The sequence below is a fragment of the Periplaneta americana genome, chromosome 17, assembly GCF_040183065.1.
Source record: "Periplaneta americana isolate PAMFEO1 chromosome 17, P.americana_PAMFEO1_priV1, whole genome shotgun sequence".
In the NCBI taxonomy this organism is placed as follows: Eukaryota; Metazoa; Arthropoda; class Insecta; order Blattodea; family Blattidae; genus Periplaneta; species Periplaneta americana.
The window spans coordinates 425580-449805 of NC_091133.1; the positions used below are offsets into that span (position 1 = coordinate 425580).

The window sequence follows — 24226 nt, forward strand, 5'->3', positions numbered from 1 at the left end:
AACAGAGACAGCATATGTATTTATCTTGTGTCTCGCACAGCTGCTGTTGTCATTGGTGCTATCCCTTCCATCATGTCCGTGGTAACCTCCTCCTCTCTAGAGTGTTCACATTCTTCGCCTCCTCGCTTTCTGTCTCTCCTATGTCGATTACAAACCGATCATGGACTCTGTCAGTGAAACCATCTTTCCCTCAACTAAACCTTTTCTCCTTTCCTACACTTTCGCACGTTTTTCTCCAGTTTCCTGGTAGGTATCACTTTTGATAATGCTGATTGAAAGAGAAGTGTTACGTCACTGCGTATGAATATTGCATTATGTTTGGCTACATCTTTCTACATTCCTATTATTAACTTGCACCCTCTCAACCGGTTGCCTGGAAAAGGACACTTTCCTCAAATACTATAGGAATGTTGTTATTATTATTATTATTATTATTATTATTATTATTATTATTATTGCTATTACCATTACTATTTTCATTGCTGTTATAATTATTGTTATTACTACTATTATTATTATTATTATTATTATTATTATTATTATTATTATTATTATTATTAAAGAGGTGCGTGCATTTTGTTATATACAAACTGTAAATATATGCCACACTGTTAAGTGACACATCTGCTTCCCCTGCCAACTTGCACATTGTTTATTATATATTCAGATTTATTCTGTAATCTTATAAAATCCACATTTACACCGTATTCTACGGAGTTCGATATGCCATAATTGAGGACCGTTTTTGCAAAACTTGCTAACTGCAAAATTTGCAAAATTGAGATTTTGATGGATTCGTTAGCATAAGGCAGACCTCTACATGATGTTCAAAGCGTCTTAGTAAAATTGGGTTATTTCTCTTCATTGTAGTGTGTCAAAGTGTGATCGTTTTTTCAAAACTTGCTTTCTGCTATAGGCGAGAGTTACAGGAAAACTTGCTCACTATAGTGTTTTGTCTCTCCTGTAAAATTTATTTTTTTCAGTTAGCAAGTTTTGCAAAAGCGGTCCTCAATTATCTCTGTGTGCCACGAAAGCAGTCTCTTCAATTGTTTTACTAAATTTCACAATGACGACAAATTCTTGTTTCAATTCATTTTTCGTTATAAATCGTCTGAACCCGCAGGAAGACTCTGTATTATAAATTAATTTGTAAATGTGTGGCAAAACCTTTATTTTCTGCTATGTTATGTCAAAATATGAAATCGTGTTAAGGAGTGTATATTTTGACTTATTGAAACTTTCAACAGTGTAATATATTAACGTTTATTTACTTCAATTTTCTTGCAAATTCTCATTACGTTTTCTGCAGATCATGTATACATGACATGCACATATTTACAGGCTTGGAACTTGATTTGAATGCGATATAATACAAGCAAATAATCTTAAAGATGTCTCAAGAAAGTAAGTGAATGCATTTCGGAGCATCTAATTGTATTTTGTGTAAAAGACATTACAATCTTGCAGAAAGATTAGATTAGATTAGATTCACTAGGTTTGAATAGTGAGGTTTGTGACATAGGAAACCAATGAACTTTATTGCCAGTTAATGTTCTCTTCATTATTTACTCACTTTTCCAGGAAGATATGTTCGATGTGGACAGAGTTAAGCAGGAACAGAAGGTGGAAGTATCTTCAGAAGAGGATGAAGTGTTGACTGAGAGGTGAGTGTACTGTGCTGGTTTTGCTTCTTCCTTTCTTCTTAATTTCATTTAATGACGAATGATAGTGTTTTTATCTACTATAGGCTACTAAAATTATCATTATTATGACAAGAAATACAATACAATTCCTACTATATCTGCTGCTTTATCATTCTGTTGTACTTCGAGAACCATGATCTCTTTTGCTGTACGATCACGTTGGGTGTACGTCATTTGAGCGCGAAAGGATTAAAAATTCATCAGTTAAGCCCGGAGTCAGTTTTGTGTATACATCAGTTGAGCGTTGAATCAGTTTTGGGGAGACATCAGTTAAGCACACTGGTCAGTTTTCCCTATGCTTAGAAATGACATGTAGCACGTGATAAAATTTGTCTCCAGTGTATGACAACGCTGGTTCTAGAGAAATTCTGTTTTAATGTACGGTAACATGTTGATCATAGAGAATTTTTGTTTTGATGTATGGTAACACTGAGCACTAGCCTCTTGTTTTTTTTTTCACCGCTACTTGTACTTCTTTTATGCTCGACCATGCCGAAATGTAGTAATTATACACCTGGTAGCAGCCCTTTAACGGTATTATTAAAGTACACCTATTCATTAAAGTTCAAGTGTTCCACCAATCAGAAAATACCATTGTAGCAATATGAAAGCGCAAGTATCGATTATTCTCGGATATGCAATCCAAAGACAACAGTAAATCAATAAATCACCTATATTTGAAATAAAGTCAGTTTTGTTACTATAAATAATTAGCGTTAATTGTAAATAACATTCAAATAAATTCAATTTGTCGTCTCGTTTATCAATGTCAAGGTCAATTTCGACATTTGTTTCTCGGAAAATGTCAATGCTTTCGCGTCTGCGCACATGTCACAGATTACGAGATATTGCACAAGGTCAATTCCGCTCCTCTGTCAGATGAGAATAACATGAATACTTATGTATAATTTCAAGTTAGAAATATGGTCGATCATATAAAGTCGTATGAAACTTGACTATAATGGTAATTAAGACGCTTGTATGAAAATTATGCAATGAGCTTGCGCTCATTTCATTAACATACTCGCGTCTTAATTACTACCATTATAGGCTCGTTGCATAATGTACTATTAACGGTCACCACTACTTATTTGTAATTTCAACAGTGCAGTAATGGATTGTGACAGTGTACTGCAACATCTATATGTGGATAAATAAATAAATAAACAAACAAACTTATGATTCAGGGTTCATGATCAATATGTATAGGCCTAACTAGACTAATAAATTAGCCAGCCGTGGGTTGGTCTTGTTGGAGAACATGCTACCTATTATTTATTTATTAGATACCGATAGGTTAAATGTTATGTTTTATTTAACGACGCTCGCAACTGCAGAGGTTATATCAGCGTCGCCGGATGTGCCGGAATTTTGTCCCGCAGGAGTTCTTTTACATGCCAGTAAATCTACTGACATGAGCCTGTCGCATTTAAGCACACTTAAATGCCATCGACCTGGCCCGGGATCGAACCCGCAACCTTGGGCATAGAAGGCCAGTGCTATGCCGATTCGCCAACCAGGTCGACTGATACCGATAGGCTCCTTTTCATAATTGATAGCATTCCCTTTATTATTGACGAATGACTTATAAATGCAATGTAATTTTGCTACCTTTGCGCATTATATTTTTCGTGGTTAGTTATGTCCTGTGGTCTAAAAGTACCGGTGATATAATTTTCGATTCTCTAATACTTAGCAACAGGTCTATACTGATTATCACCAGGGAACGGATTTATATGGACTAAAAATATATGAAATATGTAAATATATATGTAGTTATTTTTACCAAAATATGGAATTAAATATGGATTTTTACCAAAATATGGAATTAAATATGGACTTAAAATTATAAAAAAATGACTATGTACGTTAAATATTGGTACATTTTAATCAAACTAAACAAAAAATATAATGGACGTACCTTATCTTCCAATGTAGTTTCAACAAAACACAATTTTTATTGTCTGTTACCATAACAATAGGTTACAAACATTTCTTTCAAGTGCTGAAAAGTGAATCTTCTTCTATTGTCTCTGAGGATAGATTTATACTGACTAAAAGAGCGTTCGACGTCACAAGAAGTAACTGGTACATAATTCGATTTCACAATGTCTGCTGGGGATAAGTCCAAGTTAATCTTCACTGTTGATTCACCACTCATCACAGCAACAACCTTTTGTAGTTCTTCATATCCAGGGTTTTTTGAAAGTACAGTGTCCACCTTAGCTCTTACTGCATCTGCAACTTTACCTCTACCACGATTCAGTTGTTCCACAGTACTATTTATAATTTCAAAACTTTCAGATAGTGAAAGGTGCCTATTTTGGAGACTTTTGAGCGTTTTTATGATGCATGGAAATGTATGCTGAATGTGAGCTAAGTCATTCTTCACACTTATGTCACAGGTAACTGTTTTCGCAGTATCAATTGAGACTGCATCTTCAGAGTCCAATGCAAGGAGAACATTGTTAATAGAGTCTATATGTTCGGCATAATATTCAACTGCTTCTAGCCATGTACCCCATCTAGTTAAAATTGGCTTTGGTGGCAATGGAATTTCAGGGTACATTTCTTTCAACACGTTAACTCTACTGGGAGCTTTGAGAAATACTTTTTTCACTGATGAAATCAACAAATCTACTTTAGGGAAATTGTCTCTGACCACTTCTGCCACACGATGAAATGCATGCGCCACACAAGTAAAATGAGTCAATTTAGGATATACAACAGATAATGCTTGTCCAGCTTTGACCATATAAGGGGCAGCATCGCTAATAAAGAATAACACATTATCGTACATAATACCCTTTGGCCACAGGATACCCATAGCTTCGTTGAACAGTTTAACTATAGTTTTGTTATTGCACTTTTCTAGAACATCACAATGTAAAAGAATTCGTTCAGAATATTGTTCACTTAACAAACCGATAACTACATTACCAACAAGTCTACCTTCTTTGTCGGGAGTCTCATCAATGGAAACCCAAATTGAACTATCTTTAATTTCATCTCTTATCTTCTGTATTGTCTCATCGTAGATGGATGGAGCATACGTCTTCCTAAGTGTTGACTCATCCGGGATTGTATGTTGAGTATATTTTTCAAGGAATTCCCTGAAGACCTTATTCTTTAGTTTGTAGAGAGGAATATCAGCAGAGATGAGAGAACGGCACAGGTCGATGTTAAACTCAGATCTTACATTCGATGTTGTTGGTTGTGTTAAAAACAATTGTCTCTGCTTGGAATTTAGTTGTTTGTTGGCCTGATGTTTACTAGTTGTAATGTGTTGTTGCACCAGGAACTTTTGTGTAGATGATACTGCACACTGACACAAATTACAAAATAATATTTTATTGTCAGTTGATAAACCATCTTCTTTAAATTCTGAAATGTAACTTGTTAGTTTTGATTTTAAATTGACTGAATGACGTACTTTTGGCATATTTACCGTCTTTATAGTATGATTTACAAAACTGAACCTATGTGTACTCTGACTGGCATTTAACTGTTGAGCTGCACAACTGAAGTCTGTTAAAAATTTTAAATTAAATTAATACAGTTTTGTAACTTACTTTCCCATTGTTGATAGGACTGCTAATTTTCAAATAACTCTGATGTTAAAGGGATTACTGAACATGTGTTTAAATCTCTATTGTTGAAATGTATTTTTAAAAGTTAATGGAATTTTGTTTTGTTTTATTGTTAAACCTAATATAATATGGACTGTTTTATATGAAATATGGAAAATATATGGAAATTAACGAAAATATGTACTAAACTCTAAAATATGGAAAAATATGGAAAATAAAAGTAGGATTTTTCAACCCTACACATTGTGAAACATAAAGATAATGCAAAATATAAATTATATTAGCTTTATAAGTAAATATGTATTTACATATAAATCCTTTCCCTGATTATCACATATTTATTTGAGTTAAGAATTTGATATAAGAACTTGCGTAATCAAGGTGCATGTATTTACGTCTTGTGATCTAAGAGTAATGTATGTTAATATAATTTTCGATTAATGTGTATTCTGTAGGCCTATTTATGGATGAATGAGCATGTTTTGTATCAATTGCTGCGTACGTATTTTCTTTCCTTTAATGCTCAGACCCATATCAATGAAACTTTCAATATATTTATTTCGTCCTAATTTTACGTTAAACATCGAAAATGGACATAATCTGGTTTACGTACTGCTATTATGCGTCTGCTCTCCAATATCATGACGGCAAGCGCAGCGTTCAGCATTCCCCGGTTTCCTCGTTCTGCGCAGCCGGGACTGTAGGGGCTTGCGCAATTTACAGTGTTTAAAAGGCTAATGCAAAGAAAATATATCAAATATTTTATTGCTTTAACAATTGACATATAACTTTAGATCACTGTTGCCTATGAAGTCAGAATTCATAAAAAAATTTTATTCCCCACAAGACTGCGAAAGTTAGAATTAATTCAGTTGAGTTGGAACTTACAATCATGAAACAAGTGTCATAACTCATGTTTTGTTTTAAATGTGGTAAAAGTATATTCTTATAAAGTCAGATATACGTCGAAATACTGTGTAAATCACAGACAATTTTGTTACGTTTGTGGTTAATTAACTTTGAAGGCACACAACTGACTTTTACTGCAAAAGTTAAAAGAGATTACGAGTGTTCTTTTGTTTGCAAAATAGACGTTTTAACAAAAAATGTGTTTAATTTTGGTGACCAGTGTAATTATTAAAATATGTTACAATTATGAGCCCGTGGTTACAATTCATCTCTATGAAAACAGCAAATCATTATCATCTTCCATTTCAGAAATATTTGAGGTGTAAATTTTAAACGATTATACTTGTGTGCATATATACACACTGTTTTTAAAATAATAATATTCTCCAAAGTCACCAGAACCAGGGTCACTTTAGATAGAGAGATTTCTTAAGAAAAAAAGCCAACTAATGTTATTAAACATGACATTTTCCACATAGAATTTGTTGTAGAGATGAAAAACAAAATGATAAGACAATTCTAATACTTCTAACACAACTCATGATTTATTACAACAATGTTTCTGTCATGGTAATGTACTTTCTGGTGACATTGTTTAGGCTTGAATTTTCATTATTCACTGGATATTTATTGCGACTATTTTATTGACTCAGTATATATTTTCGTCAGGATTGCAGCTACTAGCGACAGGATAGTATCATCGAAATTTGATGGTATTGCATATGAAGAGAACGAACCTGTTTATCAGATTTCCAAGAATTCAGGTTTCTCAGAAAGACCTGCTTGGACTCATGAAGATGAGAAGCAATTGGAATCCGAAATCGGTAGAAACTGTTTCTCCATTTCGGCAAAACTAAACGGGCATTTACGCAAAAATGTAAACAACAAACCTTACAAATGTGATGTTTGTGTTAAGTGTTTCTCGGATTCGTATTCCCTAAAAAGACATGAACCCGTGCACACAGGCGAGACACCTTTCAAATGCGATCAATGTGGGAAATGTTTCTCGCGTTCGAGTAACCTAAAAAGCCATGAACGGCTTCACACAGGCGAGAAACCTTTCCAATGTGGTGTTTGTGGTAAGCGTTACTCGCTGATTGGTAATCTAAACCAGCATGAACGCTTGCATTCAGATGAGACACCTTTCAAATGTGGTATTTGTGGTAAATGTTTTTCGACTTCCACTTGCCTAAAAAGACATGAACGACTTCACACAGGTGAAAAACCTTTCCAATGCGGTATTTGTGGTAAGTGTTACTCGGATTCGAGTAATCTGAGTCAGCACGAACACAGGCATACAGGCAAGAAACCTTTCAGGTGTGATATTTGTGGTAAGTGTTTTACTACTTCGAGTTGCCTAAAAAGACATGAACCCGTTCACACTGGCGACAAACTTTTCAAATGCAATCATTGTGGGAAGTGCTTCTCGCGTTCCAGTTCCCTTAAAAGACATGAACCTGTGCACTTAAGTGAGAATTCTTTCAAATGTGGTGTTTGTGGTAAGTGTTTCTCTGAGTCAACTACTCTAAGCCAGCATCAACGCCTGCACACAGATGAGAAACCTTTCAGATGTGATGTTTGTGGTTTATGTTTATCGGATTCAATTTCGCTAAAAAGACATGAACACCGGCACACCAGCGCGAAACCCTTCAAATGCAATAGTTGTGGCAAGTGTTTCTCGCGTTCGAATTATCTAAAATGCCATGAACTCGTGCACACAGGGGAGAAGCCTTTCAGATGCGATGTATGTGGTGAATGTTTCTCTTATTCAGTTTCTCTAAAACGTCATGAACGCGTGCACACAGGTGGGAAACTTTTCAGATGCAGTGATTGTGGGAAGACTTTCTCGTGTTCAAGTAATCTAAAAAGCCATGAAGTCGTCCACACAGGTGAGAAACGTTTCCAGTGCGGTGTTTGTGGGAAGTGCTTCTCGATTTCAAGTTCACTTAAAAAACATAAACGTTTGCACACAGGCGAGAAACCTTTCAGATGTGCTGTTTGTGGTAAGTGCTTCTCGGATTCAGGTCACATGAAAAGACATGAACGCTTGAGACACAAGCGACAAACCTTTCAAATGCAGTGACTGCGGGAACAGTGTGTAGTTTTCGATGAACCTCAAAAGTTATGAACTTTTGCACATTGGTGAGAAGCAGTTCAAATGCGATATTTGTGCTGTTACTCGGATTCAAGTTTCCTAAAATTACATGAACGCTGCTATCAAGCGGAAAGCCTTTTAAACGTGATTTTTCTTGGAAATCGTTTTATCATTTTCGAGTGTCCCTGAGAGCTATGAACACGTGCACACAGTCGAATTCAATTGTGATCTGTCTTGAAATCTAGTAACCTAAATCTTCAAGAATGCCGGAACGCAATTGAAATGCCTTTAAAATGAAGCCTTTTTGGCAAGTGTATCTCGAATTCTAGTGGCCTAAGAATACAAGCTCTCGAGCACACACGCGAGAAAACTTTGGAATGTTATTTTGTGATTATATATTTCTCGCAATCGACTAGTCAAATAGAAAATGAACACCTGCACAGAAATTCCAGAAACTTTCAGTTCGATTTTCGTGGTGTTTCTCGGCGACGAGTAACGTTAAAAACCATGAACGTCTACATAAATATGAGACACCTTTCAAATGGAAAGTTTGTGGGAAGTGTTTTTCGATGTTCAGTAGCCTTCTAAATATAATTGCTGTCAAAAGTGATTCTGATAAGACTAACTTATTTAATCGTGTAATTACAAAGCATGATGATTGAAAATACAATTATTTGCAGTTCCATCATTTATTTGTGAGATATTTTCAATACATCTTTTTACTGGCATATTGTATTATCATCATTGTTTGCTTTCTAAATGAACGATCTTCGCTGTTAATTTGAAGCCAAGTCAATGTAGAGCGATGAACAGCAATGCAGATTGCTGAACCGTGAAGGGATTGTAATAATGTTGAAGACAGATGCCATACGAGTTCCGTGGGGTTCTGCGTAAGATTTCAACTTGTTTAGCGGAGCACTAGGGAGTATATGGCATTATTAGTTCCTTTTTTAATTTACGGGAATATGTAAAAATAAAAAAAAGGAAGTGATCATCAGTGCACAGGAGAAATCACTTACAACAATAAGAGTCACAGTGATTAAGACAATGTTATTAATAATGATGGCGATAAAAATGGTAATAATGTTATTAATTGTGATAATGATAAAATAATGATAATGAAGTTAACGAGGATGAAGATGATACTAATGACGATATAATAACGTAGGTAATCATGAAATAATAATGATTATAATAATTGGTATTATAATCATTATAACCAGGTCCCGGACTTTTATGACCTAAAAATATCAGAAAAAAATTACCTATAAAATGATATAATAAAAAAAACAATAATAGTGATTACGACAATGTTAATAATAATGACTGATAAAAATACTAATGATATTAATATAATACATCACATATTCATATGTATGAGATCTCGCCCACCTCATTGAATATTACACGACTACTATGAAGTAGCCAATATGTATTATTACTATTTAATACGAATAAAATTCTTACCGGCACCGGGAATCGAACCCAGGACCTCTCAGCTCTGCGCTCTAAGCGCTCTTTCCAACTGAGCTCTGCCGGGACACGATCCATGGCGCCGGCCGAACCCCTCTCGTAATGTTCTTACGGCCTTACTACCTGCATCAAAGACGATACACGTCATATATGCAGGATCGCATATTTAAATGACTTTATGGACATATTCAACATCAGCTGAGAAGTCCTCGGTTCGATTCCCGGTGCCGGTACGAATTTTTCTCGTATTAAATACTAATAATACTAATGATAAAATAATGATAATGAAGTTAACGAAGATGAAGATGATACTAAAAATGAAATAATAACGTAGGTAATGATGAAAGAATAATGATTATAATAGTGGGTACTGTAATCATAACCAGAGCCCAAATTTTTATAACCTAAAAATATATTAAAAAATTATCTATAAAATGACATAATAAAAAAATAAAATGAAAAGAAAATAACGTACAAATATTTGTCTTCATTTTATGGTATGACAGTACAGCACAGTTCTTACTTCTGTAACATGGAACTGAAATTGAATACTAATATTAATTTAAACTCGCTAATTTGTATGTTGTAGGAAAGTGCAAAATAAAAAGTATTATCTTATTCAGAATTATTGCAGTAGGTAACCACTAAGATGCGCAGTTTCTCAAATTTGTTGGTACATGGGGCATGTTCATGTAGTACAATTATTTATTTATATTACCCTTCGTTTACTTCCATCGATTATTGAAATTTTGGATGAATAAATGTTAATTAATGTATAAGTTATTGTTAACTATTTCCGTTGTTAGTTGCAAACCTTAAAACCATTTTGCTGACAGAGAAACGTAATATATCAAAAATGATAGTTGCTTTGGTTATTTAGTAATTTGAATTGGAGATTGCTCTCGTTGGTACCTAACATTTTAAGAAGTTGGAGTCCACATCTGTAGAGTAACGGCCAGCGCGTCTGGCCGCGAAACCAGGTGGCCCGGGTTCGATTCCCGGTCGGGGAAAGTTACCTGGTTCAACAATGTCTTACTTGCAGTCTTCAGCCACCTGTTGAGTAATTTTTGAACTGCTTGATATTACATGGATTTTTTTTTTTTTTCCTGTTTTGTGAGATTTCTGATGAAGGAAAATATTGAAATTTCAGTGCTAAGTTGAACAACTTAGTGATGTGCCATAACTTTATAGCTTTTATGAAGAATTGCCAATTTATGACTCTTGTGAGATGAATATATTCATAAACAGTGGTTTTACATTGCAGTCGGAAACACTTTCAAAGTAAAAATCGTTCGATACTTAGATAGCTACATTCTAATGCACTGTTGTAGCCCTTCTGCCCTTGTTTCAAATGTAACACTCTAGAGATCCATGAAAGCAATGCTAGGGAAACCACCATTTGTCTATTCTTTCATCCTAGACCTCTCGCAGATTATGTTGGAATTAGCAGATTAACGGGGCCTTAAATATGATATGGTAGCTCACCAGCGAGACAAAAATTTCACTAGTCAGGATGGTGGAATTGCAGAAGCGCAATTAAAAAGTCGGAATTTTGTTCATTCAAGTAAAAATTAATTATGCCTAGTAACAAGAAGGGAGCCACCGCCGTAGCTCAGGCGGTACCATGTTTGCCTGCTGTTCCGGAGTTGCGTTCAGGCGTGGCTTCGATTCCCGCTTGGGCTGATTACCTGGTTTGGGTTTTTCCCAGGTTTTTTCAACTGTAAGGCGAATGTTAGGTAGCTTATGGCGAATCTTCGATCTCATCTCGGCAAATACCATGTCATCACCAATTCCATCGACACTATATAACCAAGTAGTTGATACAGCGTCGTTAAATAACCAGAAGAAAGGGGGCTACGGCAGCGAATTAGAATATACTGGCAAGCATCAAAAGATTTTTATTTTGAGAGTATTTGTACCTGCAAACTAAAGCCACGTGTTTATCATTATATACTTGTCACAAAAGCCACATAAGCTAAAGACAATTTTGCGTTCTTAGATGTAGCTTTCCGGGAGAATTACCACTAATATTTACCTATATTATAGTCGTTGAACCATACTAAATAACTGTGGAACGTGTGAATTAAATGGAAGGTGAGGTTAGAATTATTATGGTTAATGTAACAATGCAGGCCTACAAATACCACCAAATATGCTGCCAAATGAAAATTACATAATATTTGAGTAATACCTAAGTTAAATATTTTTATTTTTAAATTTCGCAAATAATCTCAACTAATCTGTTTTGATTTCATAATAATGTGTTTTTCTGAGTTCTGTTTTTTCCTCTGCATTCTCAATGGACCCATAAGATCACATCCTCCAATATTAATTCAAAACAGTTGATTGCTCGCATTTCGTAGTGAGAAATCATTTCATTTTGCCAATCGCCCCCACTCACTAGATCACTTCTCTAGTAATCAGCTGATACAAGGCCGCAAAATCATCATGATCGAAAATGACCTGTCACTGCTCCACCGGTGAGTGAAAAATCACGTTTTATCTCATCACTAGTGACATGGGAATACACCAGCTTCAACAGGGTAGCCAACTCGATTCTTAAAAACCTGCTATGAAACAGTGCAGAAAGTAGAAACTGCTAAATTGCTATAGTCTCAATGTGAAATGGGATTATTTTTCCTCCGTAAGTGCTAAACGTACCCGCTAAATCCCTATGTAAGCAGTACAAATTTAATAAATTTTACCCGAAAAAGCTGATGTAACACTAACAAACGCCAGATTTAGAGAGAAAACCGCTGAATTGACGATACTAGCGTCATAGCTCTCTCTGTCATGGCCCTTTTGATCCTTACGCTTGGCCTTTGTCTTCGGCAACAATCATCTGGTTAAATAGAAGTGTCGTTTGCAGAAGTGTAAGTTCGTTCTTGAAGTGGTAGGTTCAATTTCTTACATTTAAGATATAAGTGAATATGTTATAAGTAAATGTACGATAATGGGTAACCTAGCGAGCACTGTCTCATTCATTATTTTGCATCTTACTTCATTTGTAGGGTTTGTCTTTCAGTTGTCAAACTGGTAGGCCTAATATAAAAGTATCGCACTTATTGTAGAATGCTGAAAATGTTTCCACCACATTGAAGTGAAATTTCTCGAGAACTGAAAAGTGATAGAATTTTAATAGCATGTATTTTGAAACACAATTTTCTCCTGGAGTAAAATACAATAGAAATGGATAAATATCAGCATTCATGATGACTGAAAAAGTAGGCTTACAGTATGATTCTTACTGTTATATAAAATATTGTTGGTTGGCCTGATACTCATATTTATACCAATGTGATTAATAATTTTAAATAAACATAGTAACTACAGAAAACAAGTTAAGAATGTAAACTATGCAAAGTAAAATGAAAATATAAACAATGGAAACTATGGACATACTATAATAAAGTATGAGGGTATAAATAAAGATAGACCAAGTATAAAGATTATGAAAAACGCAGGAACACGTCTTTAAAATAATATGTAACAAAACTCATAATTATCTGGATAGTATGTGCCAAGTAGCCTAAACTCATTGAACTGTAAATCCTGTAAAGACGAAGTGAAAAGAAAGATGTTTATAACTAATTGCAAAATAATAATAGTAGTAGTAGTAATAATAATAATAATAATAATAAACAAATCTTGAAAACCAACAGATCGACTGTGTGCATCTACATATAAATAGGTACCGGTAGTTCTGACGTATACCAGGCATTCCTAATCTTCAACAAAACTACAACATTTAAGGGATCACAAAATAGCTGTTAACAATGTATATATATATATATATATATATATATATATATATATATATATAGCAGGCGGCACCTCTGATTGAGGTTTTCGTTGATATTGTAAGAGTGGGGATATGTTGCTCTTATGGTGGGGGTGGTTGTTTGTGTGTCATGTATTATGATGTCAAATAATATATGGGTATTGAACTGTAATTGTGTATCAAGTATATATTTTGGGTGCCAGTTACATAACGTCTTCTTTCAGTTGTGATGGATTTAATTAAGATGGAATCTGAGGTTGATCCGTTGGACTTACAGGCACATGATAACATATACAAATTGGAAGAAAATAAGTCTTCATCAAAGGTAAATTGAAACGTCTCCCTGTTTTTTATTTGTTTGTCTAAAAGTGACAGAGCAGGATATATTTGTTATTGTTCTGGGTACCGGTAATGATTAATAAAATATCATACTCGAAAAAGCATTTGCACTCATGACATAGAATATAAATCACATTATATAAATTATTTGCACAAAGAACACTTGTCTTCCTAAGATCTTGTTTCGTTTTTGTCTTCAGTTGTCTTATCTAACTTTTAACCTGTGTTGAAAGAGTTAACCAGTAACGGTCATACAGGACTATATTGTCGGTTGTTACAAGTGAAGTCAATTGATGAAAAAACTAAATAATATCATTGGTGATTTATTTTTGTTCTGTAGGAAGGGAATTTATCGCAACTGGAAGTGACAGGCATGAAGACAGAATGCGTTGACCAGAGTTACGATATCAAATCAGAGATAAAGGTTGAAGACACTCCAGTACCTACGAGCTTTGTATTCATGAGATGTGAAGTTGATGTAAGTTCATTGTCATTATACAAATGTACAGGTATGCATTTTTATTTATGTCAAAACCATTAACCGTGTTCAATATTAATAATTGTTTCTAAACTTGGATGGATTTCATTATTATATTTGAAATAGAATACTGATTCGTGAATATGTATTTCTAATAGTTAACAGAGAACTATCTGAAATATATTGACAGAGTTCTTGTGCCTAGGGACAGGATTTCATTTAACTTTACAAAATCTTATTTTTTGTGCTGATCCATCAATTACTATGTAGACATTCATCGATAGGTTCAAACTGCTATTTAGGTCTTTCCAAAAGTCACAAGAGATTTGGAAGTTCTTTCACTGCTTTAAGAAGTAAATTTATAGAAAAACAAATAATAATAATAATAATAATAATACATCTGTGTTTATAATAGTTTGATTTATTTTGTTGCAAACAAATCCTAAAAAGACGCCACTGTTGACTGCTGTCCTCTCGTAACTCGATTCACACTGCATCGTGCAGTTCCAATATTCCGATTTCTTTATACTGGACTACAATCATAAAATCAGTATTTACACTGGTTACTTAGCACTTTAATCCGTAATAATATTTTTTATCTGCCGTAGAATTTATCTCCTCAAAAATTTTACAAGTTTCACACTTGAAACGTTATGTTCCATCTATTCAAAACTAATTCTCAACACCATATGAAACGCTTCACAGCATATTGGTTACGACTACTAGGTCAGATATGAAAGGTGAGTTGAATTTGATCAAGATAGCGCCGTGGACGCAAAGAAATAAGCAAAGACTGAATATTGAACAATATATGTAATTAAATATAAATAAATAAAAGAATACGAATACATAATATCTAATTAACTGAAGTAATAATAAATAGTAATGATGATGAGAAAAGTATAACAATGTGAAAAATATAAAAGTGATTAAGTATGACAATAGAAGGCCGATAGTCAGGGCACTATTCTGAATTACATTAATAATAGAATATTTCAAGTTAACTTTTTTTTTTTAATACATAGAGATAAAAAAATTCACAGGAGAAAAAGTTAACTTTTTCTTTTATTTCCTTGTACTTAGTTATTTATTTATTTATTTATTTACTTATTACTTACTCATTTATTTACTTATTATTTATTTATTTATTTACTTTTTCTTTTATTTCCTTGTACTTATTTATTTATTATTTTTCATTCATCTATCTATTTATTTACTTATTACTTACCCATTTATTTACTTATTATTTATGTATTTATTTATTTACTCGTCACTTATTTATTTGCTCATTATTTGTTACTTATTTATTTACTTACAATTTATTTATTTACTTTTTCATTTATTTCCTTGTACTTATTTATTTATTTATTCACTTACTCATTTATTTACCTGTTATTTATTTATTTATTTATTTATTTAAATAAATTTTACAAGAAAAAGAGTTCATCCAAAGGGCTGGACTCTGGAAGAGTACCCAAAACGCTCATAGCATTTCCGCGTTGAATAGCAATACTTAAGTGTTGACGCAAATTAGTAGTGCAACGGCGATCACCAGTAATGGAGATAAAAATTTGGCCGATTTGAGATACCAAAACTTTAGCGTCATGACTCCAAGGACCGAAGGTCTCCACAGCAAATGGGACAAAGATATAATTGTTAACTCGGCTTATTAAAAGGAAATGCACACACATCTCTACAATAATGCATAACTTGAAAGATATGGTAGACAGACGAGAGGAGGAATGTTTCCAAGACTTTACTAAATACGAAGCCAATACTTTACCACCAGGCGAATAAGCCTAATAAGCGTATTATACATCTTTCCTAGCATATATCTGCCGCGATATCGAAACTTTTTTCTATATCTCAGTGGCAGCGATCTCCACGTGTCTTGTCTATACTATGCCAGAGCAAGTTTGCAAGACTCTCGCCCATAGTAGGCGCGAACAAATTTTCGAATGACTATGTATGATGATCCGCGTGTCCATTTCTCCCTCTCTCGTCTACCCACAGTTCCTCACTGCTTTGAGTTATGGAACTTTCGGGACTCCCGAGTTACAAGATGGTGCTGATGACTGAGAGCAACTTCGTTGATTGAGACGTCGTGCACGGCTCACACTGACGATATATTTCAGATTCCATAACTGAATGCATTTCCAGTTATGAATCTTTTCATTGCTCATTAACAATCTGTATTATATATTATTTTATAGTAATACTAAGGCCAGTTTGCCTAAGTGGAGGCAAAACCTTGATATTCTTCTATCTTACGTGAAAATAACATGTCGTATTAGAGATTGTAAATTTTGAGGAAATAATGTCGCATGCACATGTTTTCAAGGGTGAACAGTGCTCAATTAAAGTTCTTTTCAATATTTAGTAACTTTTTTCAGGAAAATGTGTTCGATGTGGACAGAGTTAACCAGGCACAGAAAGTGGAAATATCTTCAGAGGAGGATGAAGTGATCCCAGAGAGGTGAGTGTACTGTGCTAGTTTAGTTTTCGTTGCAGTCTTTCTCACCTTCGTTTAATGATGATGGACATAAATTTTATAATTTATATGTTGTATCTTCCTTCGTCTCCTTCTTCATGTCTTTTATAATTTATATGTTCTATCTTCCTTTGTCTCCTTCTTTATGTGTTTTATAATTTATATGTTCCATCTTCCTTCGTCTCCTTCTTCATGTCTTTTATAATTTATATGTTGTATCTTCTCTTCTTCTTCTTTTCTTCTTCTTCTTCTTCTTCTGCTTCGTCTTCTTCTTCATGTCTTTTATAATTTATGTGTTGTATTTTCCCTTCTTCTTCTTCTTCTTCTTCTTCTTCTTCATGTCTTTTATAATTTATATGTTGTATCTTCTCTTCTTCTTCATCTTCTTCTTCTTCTTAAAGCACTACAACTTCCTTGATGTTTTGACCTTCTCAATGATCTCTTTCCATTTCTCTCTATCTTGGACAATTTTGGGCCAATTCTGAATCCTCAATAATGTTATATCTTCCAGTACGTCATCCCTCCATCTATTTTTTGGCCTTCCTTTTGCTCTTGTCGTTAGAGGTTGCCACTGGTAGACCTTATTCACCAGTCTATCATTTTGCATTCGGTTTACATGTCCAAACCATCCTAGTCTTTGAGCTTTAATAAAATTTATTATATTTTTATTTTTAATTGTCTTATTTAATTCCATGTTGGTTTGGATCCTCCATGTACCATCTTTTTCTTTGATTGGTCCCATTATCCTACGCAAAATTTTCCTTTCAAAAATCAAAAGCTTTTGTTTTATTCTTTCCTTCGCCACCCAGGTTTCACATGCATTTGTCACATTTGGTCTTATAATTGTTTTATATAGTTTGAATTTTGCTGACTTAGATATTAATTTACTTTTGAACATCATTTTGTTCGCAAAATATGCTTTATTGCCAGGGCAATTTATTCTCTCATTTATTTTTTCTTCTATACTATTATTTTGGTTTATAATGGAACCTAAATATTTAAACGAATTTACTTCTTCTTAAGTAATATTTTCTATTTTAAGATCTTTTGTTGCTCTATGTTTTGTGTTATTTAAATATTTAGTTTTAGATATGTTGTATCTACCATTTATATGTGGTTAATTTTATTGTCGCTCAATATATGTTACCCGTTGCGAGAAAAGGAACCTAAAGTCTTGAAAGGAAATTTTACAGGAGAGGAAAAATAACGAGTTTGAGGTGTAAAAACTGCATTTCTATATTTTGACATCTTGCGCTATCTGTAGACTTTCTTTACATACCAAACTAAAGACATAATTTTACATACTGCTTCTTAAATACCTGATTATTTCTTATAGTTGCTAAGTAAACAAGTGAAAACTTTAATTACCCAAGTTTTTCTCGAAAAGTACATAATGTAATGTCAACATTCAGTAAGTAATATATGATAAACTCTAGCACCTAAAACCATGCATTTTTTTAATGTTCAGTATTTCACCCTCTTTTTCAAACCACAAAAAACAAAAAAAATGAAAAATCTTACTTTAGGTTCCATTTCCTGCCACTGGTCACATATTTTTGTACTAAGTTGATATGATTCACCAAAATTATCATTACCATGATTTGTAAGATATTACAATTCTTATTATACCTGCTGTGTTATTGTTCTAGTGTCCTTTGGGAATTATGGTTCTATTAATGTGCCATCACATATATGAAACATGTACTTTTGGGAGAATATCGTTGCAAACCAATAATAACATTCGAGACCAATTCTGTTTCCATTAACTGTGAACAAAGCATTTTTCCAGCCAAGGTTAGGATTCTAAAAAAGAAAAAACGAACTGCTATGCTATAATAACATTCACAAGAATCAGACATATTTCAAAACTAATCTATAAGATTAATAACAGGTGGTATTATATCTACTCCAGTGAGAGCCGAGCAGATACTTGCCCAAAACATCCCCGTTATATGAAAATTAAAAAAGAATTTACCACACTGGGTAACTAAAGACACTTTCAAGCAATACTTGAGTTTGTATCGGGATAAAAAGACATTTTAAACGTTATCTGGAATCCTAAGAACATTCTTTCCAAAATGGTTAAAAATATATAAAAGAAACATGATTTAGAACTTTCAAATAAATTAGAAAAACTACTACTTCCAAGTCATCTACTATCAATTTTACAGTCAGAATTAAATTTGAATCTACACAAAATATGCCATGCAAACTAGGTGAAAAACAATACCTTCAGAGACTATTCAAACAATATAACCTAAAATAGATTGGATTCATTTTTACACAGATGGATCACTTGCAGATAACAATGAAAGTGCAGGTGCTGGAAATTACTTAGTCTCTACCTCTTAGCCAACTTCCAAGTTATACTGTTATCGTTTACTTCAGTTTCTAAAATTTCTTTATTTGTGTAAAAAAATTACCACTACTGCTTACAATAGTGCCAACGCTATTTAGATCTTTGTAATAGGTGTTGTCGTAAAGTAGTACCAAAGTGAAAAGAGTATTGTGTAACAGCTAGTATTTTGTACACTGAAGTTTAAAGATATTTGATTTACGAATTTATGATCCTGCAAACTAACTTTCCAACCACGTGATATGTCAGAACCAAAGATATAAAAACTGACAAACTCTAAAAGAGTTCCACTTGTTCTCAATAAGTGGCACCATTATTGTGGCGGTTAAAAAAGTCACAGGGAAAATGATTATGTTAATTAAGCACAAATTATTCTCATAATTGACAATATCATCGATTTCCACCTAAATCCAGTCGTGTTTTAGAATCAGTAGAGGGGAATGAAAAATTGAATTCAATAATGCGGGTATATTTACGTACGATTGGCAACACTATTATCTTCGCTATCTATTCATTGAAGTAATAACTAAAGAAGTCACACTTATACCAACAAATTATTCAAGGTGCTGATACATTTTGTATTTCTAAACAAAGAACTGTTATGTACATATTATTTCCCCATTTCTTGCGGTGACTGATATTTTTTAATATTAATTTCAGCATTGTACATAATGTCAAGAATAGTGTGTCTCGAGAACATACCAGCATTGATCGTGAAGAAGATAATTTCATACAGTGTGATAGCAGAAGACCGGACTCTGCAAAAATCGGCGACGTCATCCGTAATTCTATGAAGTGTAAGAAATATAACGACCTTTTTGGAACACCGAAATCGCCGGAACTTGATCATCAAATACACACAATAAAAAAGTTATTCAAGTGCAATGAGTGTAAAAAGTGTTTTCCACGATTGTCAGAGTTAAAGCGGCATATACGCGTTCACACAGGCGAAAGATCATTCAAATGCGAGGTGTGTGGAAAGTGTTTCTCACAATTCGGAAATCTAACGCAACATACACGCATTCACACAGGCGAAAGGCCATTCAAATGCGAAGTTTGTGGAAAGTGTTTCTCACAATTAGGACACTTAACGCAACATGTACGCATGCACACGGGAGAAAGGAAATTCAAGTGCGATGTATGTGGAAAGTGCTTTCCACATTTAGGACATTTAACGCGTCACGTACGGATTCATACAGGCGAAAGGCCATTAAAATGCGAGGTGTGTGGAAAGTCTTTCTTAGAATTGGGACATATAAGGGAACATTTACGCATTCACACAGGCGAGAGGCCGTTCAAATGCGAGTTGTGTGGAAAATGTTTCTTAGCTTCGGGAGATTTAAACAGACATTCACGCATACACACTGGCGAAAAGCCATTCAAATGCGAGGGGTGTGGAAAAAGTTTTTCACAATCGTCAGCTTTAAGGAGACATGCACGTTTACATATAGGCGAAAGCCATTGAAATGAGAAGTGAATGGAATTTGTTTCGAAGCATCAGGGTTTTTAAGCAAACATTCGCGAATACACAGGAGAAAAAAGTGATTGAAATTTGAGGTGTGTGAAAAATGTTTCTTAGAATTGGACATATAAGGGAAGAATAACTCCTTCACAGAGGCGAATGGCCATTCAAATGCGAGTGCTGTGGAAAAAGTTATTCACAATAGCTTTAGGCCCGTAACACATTTGCAGAGTTTTCGCCAGGGAGAAATGTGTTGCAAGAAAGAGGCGAAGAGCCTTCCTCCACGCACTTGGCGAGTTCTCGCTATCACAGATCACACCTCGCTATGATCATCTATGCGCTGCCTTCATGCTGAAAGCATATATCTGATTATAGTAATCACTAGTTGGGGGAAATATTATAGATTATGTATTTACGTATATTGTCGTACTTAAATATATAACCTGTAAGTATATTGTCGGACTTTACAAATTACGTAGGAACGCTATGTTGAATCTGAGTATTCAGATGATGAGGAAATGTAGTTACATGAACATATTTTGTTAATGGAAAGAAGAAGTAGGCCTAAAATTAAAGCCAGAAATATCCGAAAATCACATTGTATCTCACGAAAATAAGGGCGCGTTTTGGTCACTGGTTTCGATTTGAATGCTACGTTTAGGCGTTATTTCAGGTTGAATGGACCACAGTTTTTTGCCATTCATGATATGACAGAGGATTCTTTGCTATGTTGAGATTAAAATTATGTACCGGTAAACTGTTAAGACATATAGATACATTATTTCAAATGTTTAATTAATACTATTAAATCTCATCAAACTAAAATATAGCCCTATTTATTTTCAGATAATCTGATATTTGTCTCCAGATTTCTTCTTTAAGTTTCCTTTTTTTATAGTTTTCATCTCGTGTATCATATAAATACGTCTATGGGTGACATCGTACAACTTCGATAAATTTCTGACTGCAATTATCAGCCATCTTTCCCCATTTTCAAATAAAAACAATACAATTCATCGCCACCTGTGATATCTTTTTCTACATTCAATCGTCATAAAGAGTATAAATGTCAAACATCCTTGATAAATGTGTCAAGAAAATTTGCTGAGCTACCGATTCCAGCGAGAAACTCGCGCGAGGTTTTTGCTTTATAAAACGACAATTTCGTTTAGTAATACAGTTAACTGAAAATTTATGAATGTACTTATCATATCCATTAATAATTAATGGTTGTTATAAACATAATATAATTATAGGTTTTGTTATTTGTTACTGCTGAACACGATAAAGCCTTATAAAATATTAGAATGTTTGTATATTTTAAGGCAAGAAATTGAATGTATGTGTGTGTGTGTGTGTGCGTGCGTGCGTGTTTTTTTTTTCTATTTGCACAATCTGCCACTCGTATATTTCAAACAGAAAAGAAATAACTGAACTTGGATCATCTAACTTAATCTGAGAAATTTCTTCAGTCAAATTTGACTTTAGTTTAAGACAAATTAATCTCAGATTAGACTTTATACAACACAAAATTTCAAGTTCAGCTAGAACGAAGATCGATTTAACCTCTGATCTAAGATTAAATGGTTTATACAATCGCCCCTTAATGTAGTAACAGTAGTAGTAATAATAGGCCTATGGTAATGGTAGGCCTAGTGGCAATGATAATGGTAAGTTTAGTGATAATACTAGTAGTGGTAATAGACCTAGTGGTACTGATAATAGTAGGCATAGTAGTAGCAGTACTAGTAAATTAGTGGCCATCAATTATATTTTCACCAATGTGTTTTCATTTATTGCAACCAAAAACCAAAATTACTGTAGAAAACAGAAATTACATGATCCATTCACTGATTCTGAAATAAAACTGTCTTATACAGATGCTGTCTAATTTCTGATGCACTTTACTATTGTAATCCACTGCAATATGATGGCACTTTAACCCTTACATACATTGTTGAAATCAACCGTATACGCCTGATGAAATGGTTTACTGCGAAAACATTATCCAAGAAATGATCTGACAATTCTGTACATTATCCAAGAAATGATCTGACAATTCTGTAAACACGTTCAAATGAGAAACTGCATTTAGAACATTGTTCCGAATCTTAAGGAATGCATGTTTTCCTGGGCAACCTACAATAGTATGTTGTACTTGTCTAATCTGTCTTTCAGTGTCCTTACACACAGTTACCACATCTTTCGATGGAATAACAAGACCACTATTATTTTTTCGAAGGAAAAAATCTACATGAGAACAATAATTTTTCCCCTTAATCACAAGTGCTGTGTCACAAATGTCATATTTTACTAGTGAACCAATTCTTTTAGCTACAAATCGAGCTATATAAAATACAATGTTAAATGAATATTCAGAAAGGTTAGAAGGTATTGCGACATAATCATGATCTGTAACTAACACATTATCCTGGACATTTAAGACATCAAGTTGGCGGTCACTACAAAAAAATTTAGGATCCATTTCGATCGTCCAGTTCAAAAGTGCGACAACTCAAACATTGCCATTTTTCAGTTATTTATACTACTGAAAGCCCCTTTCGGAGGTCTTTCCGATTCAGTATTGAGATAACTCATATTTACAACCAAAAAGAAAAAAACTAAATAAACTGGTTTAGAAATAATTATAACTATGGATTTCATTAATTCATTATCAGTACATTTCGAAATGTATTAATAATGAACTGGAAGATTGTGATAAACTCGTCCTGAATACTGACTCATTTCTAATTGTCGTGATTATGAACCAGAACTCTGTTCCTTTCTAAGTGATTTACAGACGTGGACAAATTATTAACAAAATTGACGATTTTATATGATAATTCTATTTACAAAATTTGACTTTACAATTTACACTACAGTTGATGATTTTGCATATTTCTATCACTGTAGTAGACAGAAATATTAAAAAATGTCAACTGTAGTTTACACTGAAGAGCCAAATTTTGTATAAATTTATAATAAAAATCTTTAATTTTGCTAAAAATTTGTAAATATGCAAAAATGTCAACTGCAGTCTAAATCGAAGAGTCAAATTTTGTAAAAATATAAAATAAAAATCTTCAGTTTTGCTAATAATTTGTAAATATCCAAAATGTGAACTGTAGTCCAAATTGAAGAGTCAAAGTTGGTAAAAATATATAGTAAAAATCTTCAGTTTTGCTAATAATTTGTAAATATGCAAAAATATCAAATGTAGTCCAAATTGAAGAGTCAAATTTTCTAAAAATATACAATACAAATCTTCAATTTTGCTAATAATTTGGAAATACGCAAAAATGTCAACTGTAGTCTGAATTGAAGAATCATATTTTGTAAAAATATATATTACAAATGCTCAATTTTGCTAATAATTTGTCCAGGTCTCTATTTGAAACTTTCAACTGAAGATATCTCAAAACTTAATTTTTTTTTTAGTTGTCGCACTTTTGAACTAGACGATCGGTTTGTACTCCACGAGCTCTCAGATTTTCTTCACGTTGCTATGACAATAAAGGGACATCTGTTTGTGCAACTGCATTACCAGAA

At 33.6% G+C, this 24226-nt stretch overlaps 1 protein-coding gene across 4 annotated transcripts in view; it reads left to right on the forward strand.

The window, feature by feature from the left end:
- The window catches only part of LOC138692653 (zinc finger protein 345-like), a 62594-nt gene extending 39968 nt beyond the window's left edge, over positions 1-22626 (forward strand). For 2 of the 4 annotated variants that reach the window (XM_069815754.1, XM_069815755.1), the window contains exons 4-5: positions 1582-1664; positions 6872-10145. In XM_069815754.1, the coding sequence (XP_069671855.1) occupies positions 1582-1664; positions 6872-8285 (1497 nt within the window). In that variant the 3' untranslated portion in view covers positions 8286-10145. Of the gene's footprint in view, positions 1-1581; positions 1665-6871; positions 10146-12594; positions 12664-13775; positions 13877-14230; positions 14369-16761; positions 16845-19875 lie in introns of those variants that run through there. The other 2 variants (XM_069815757.1, XM_069815756.1) reach the window with 2 other exon arrangements.
- The last annotated feature ends 1600 nt before the right edge of the window (positions 22627-24226 follow it).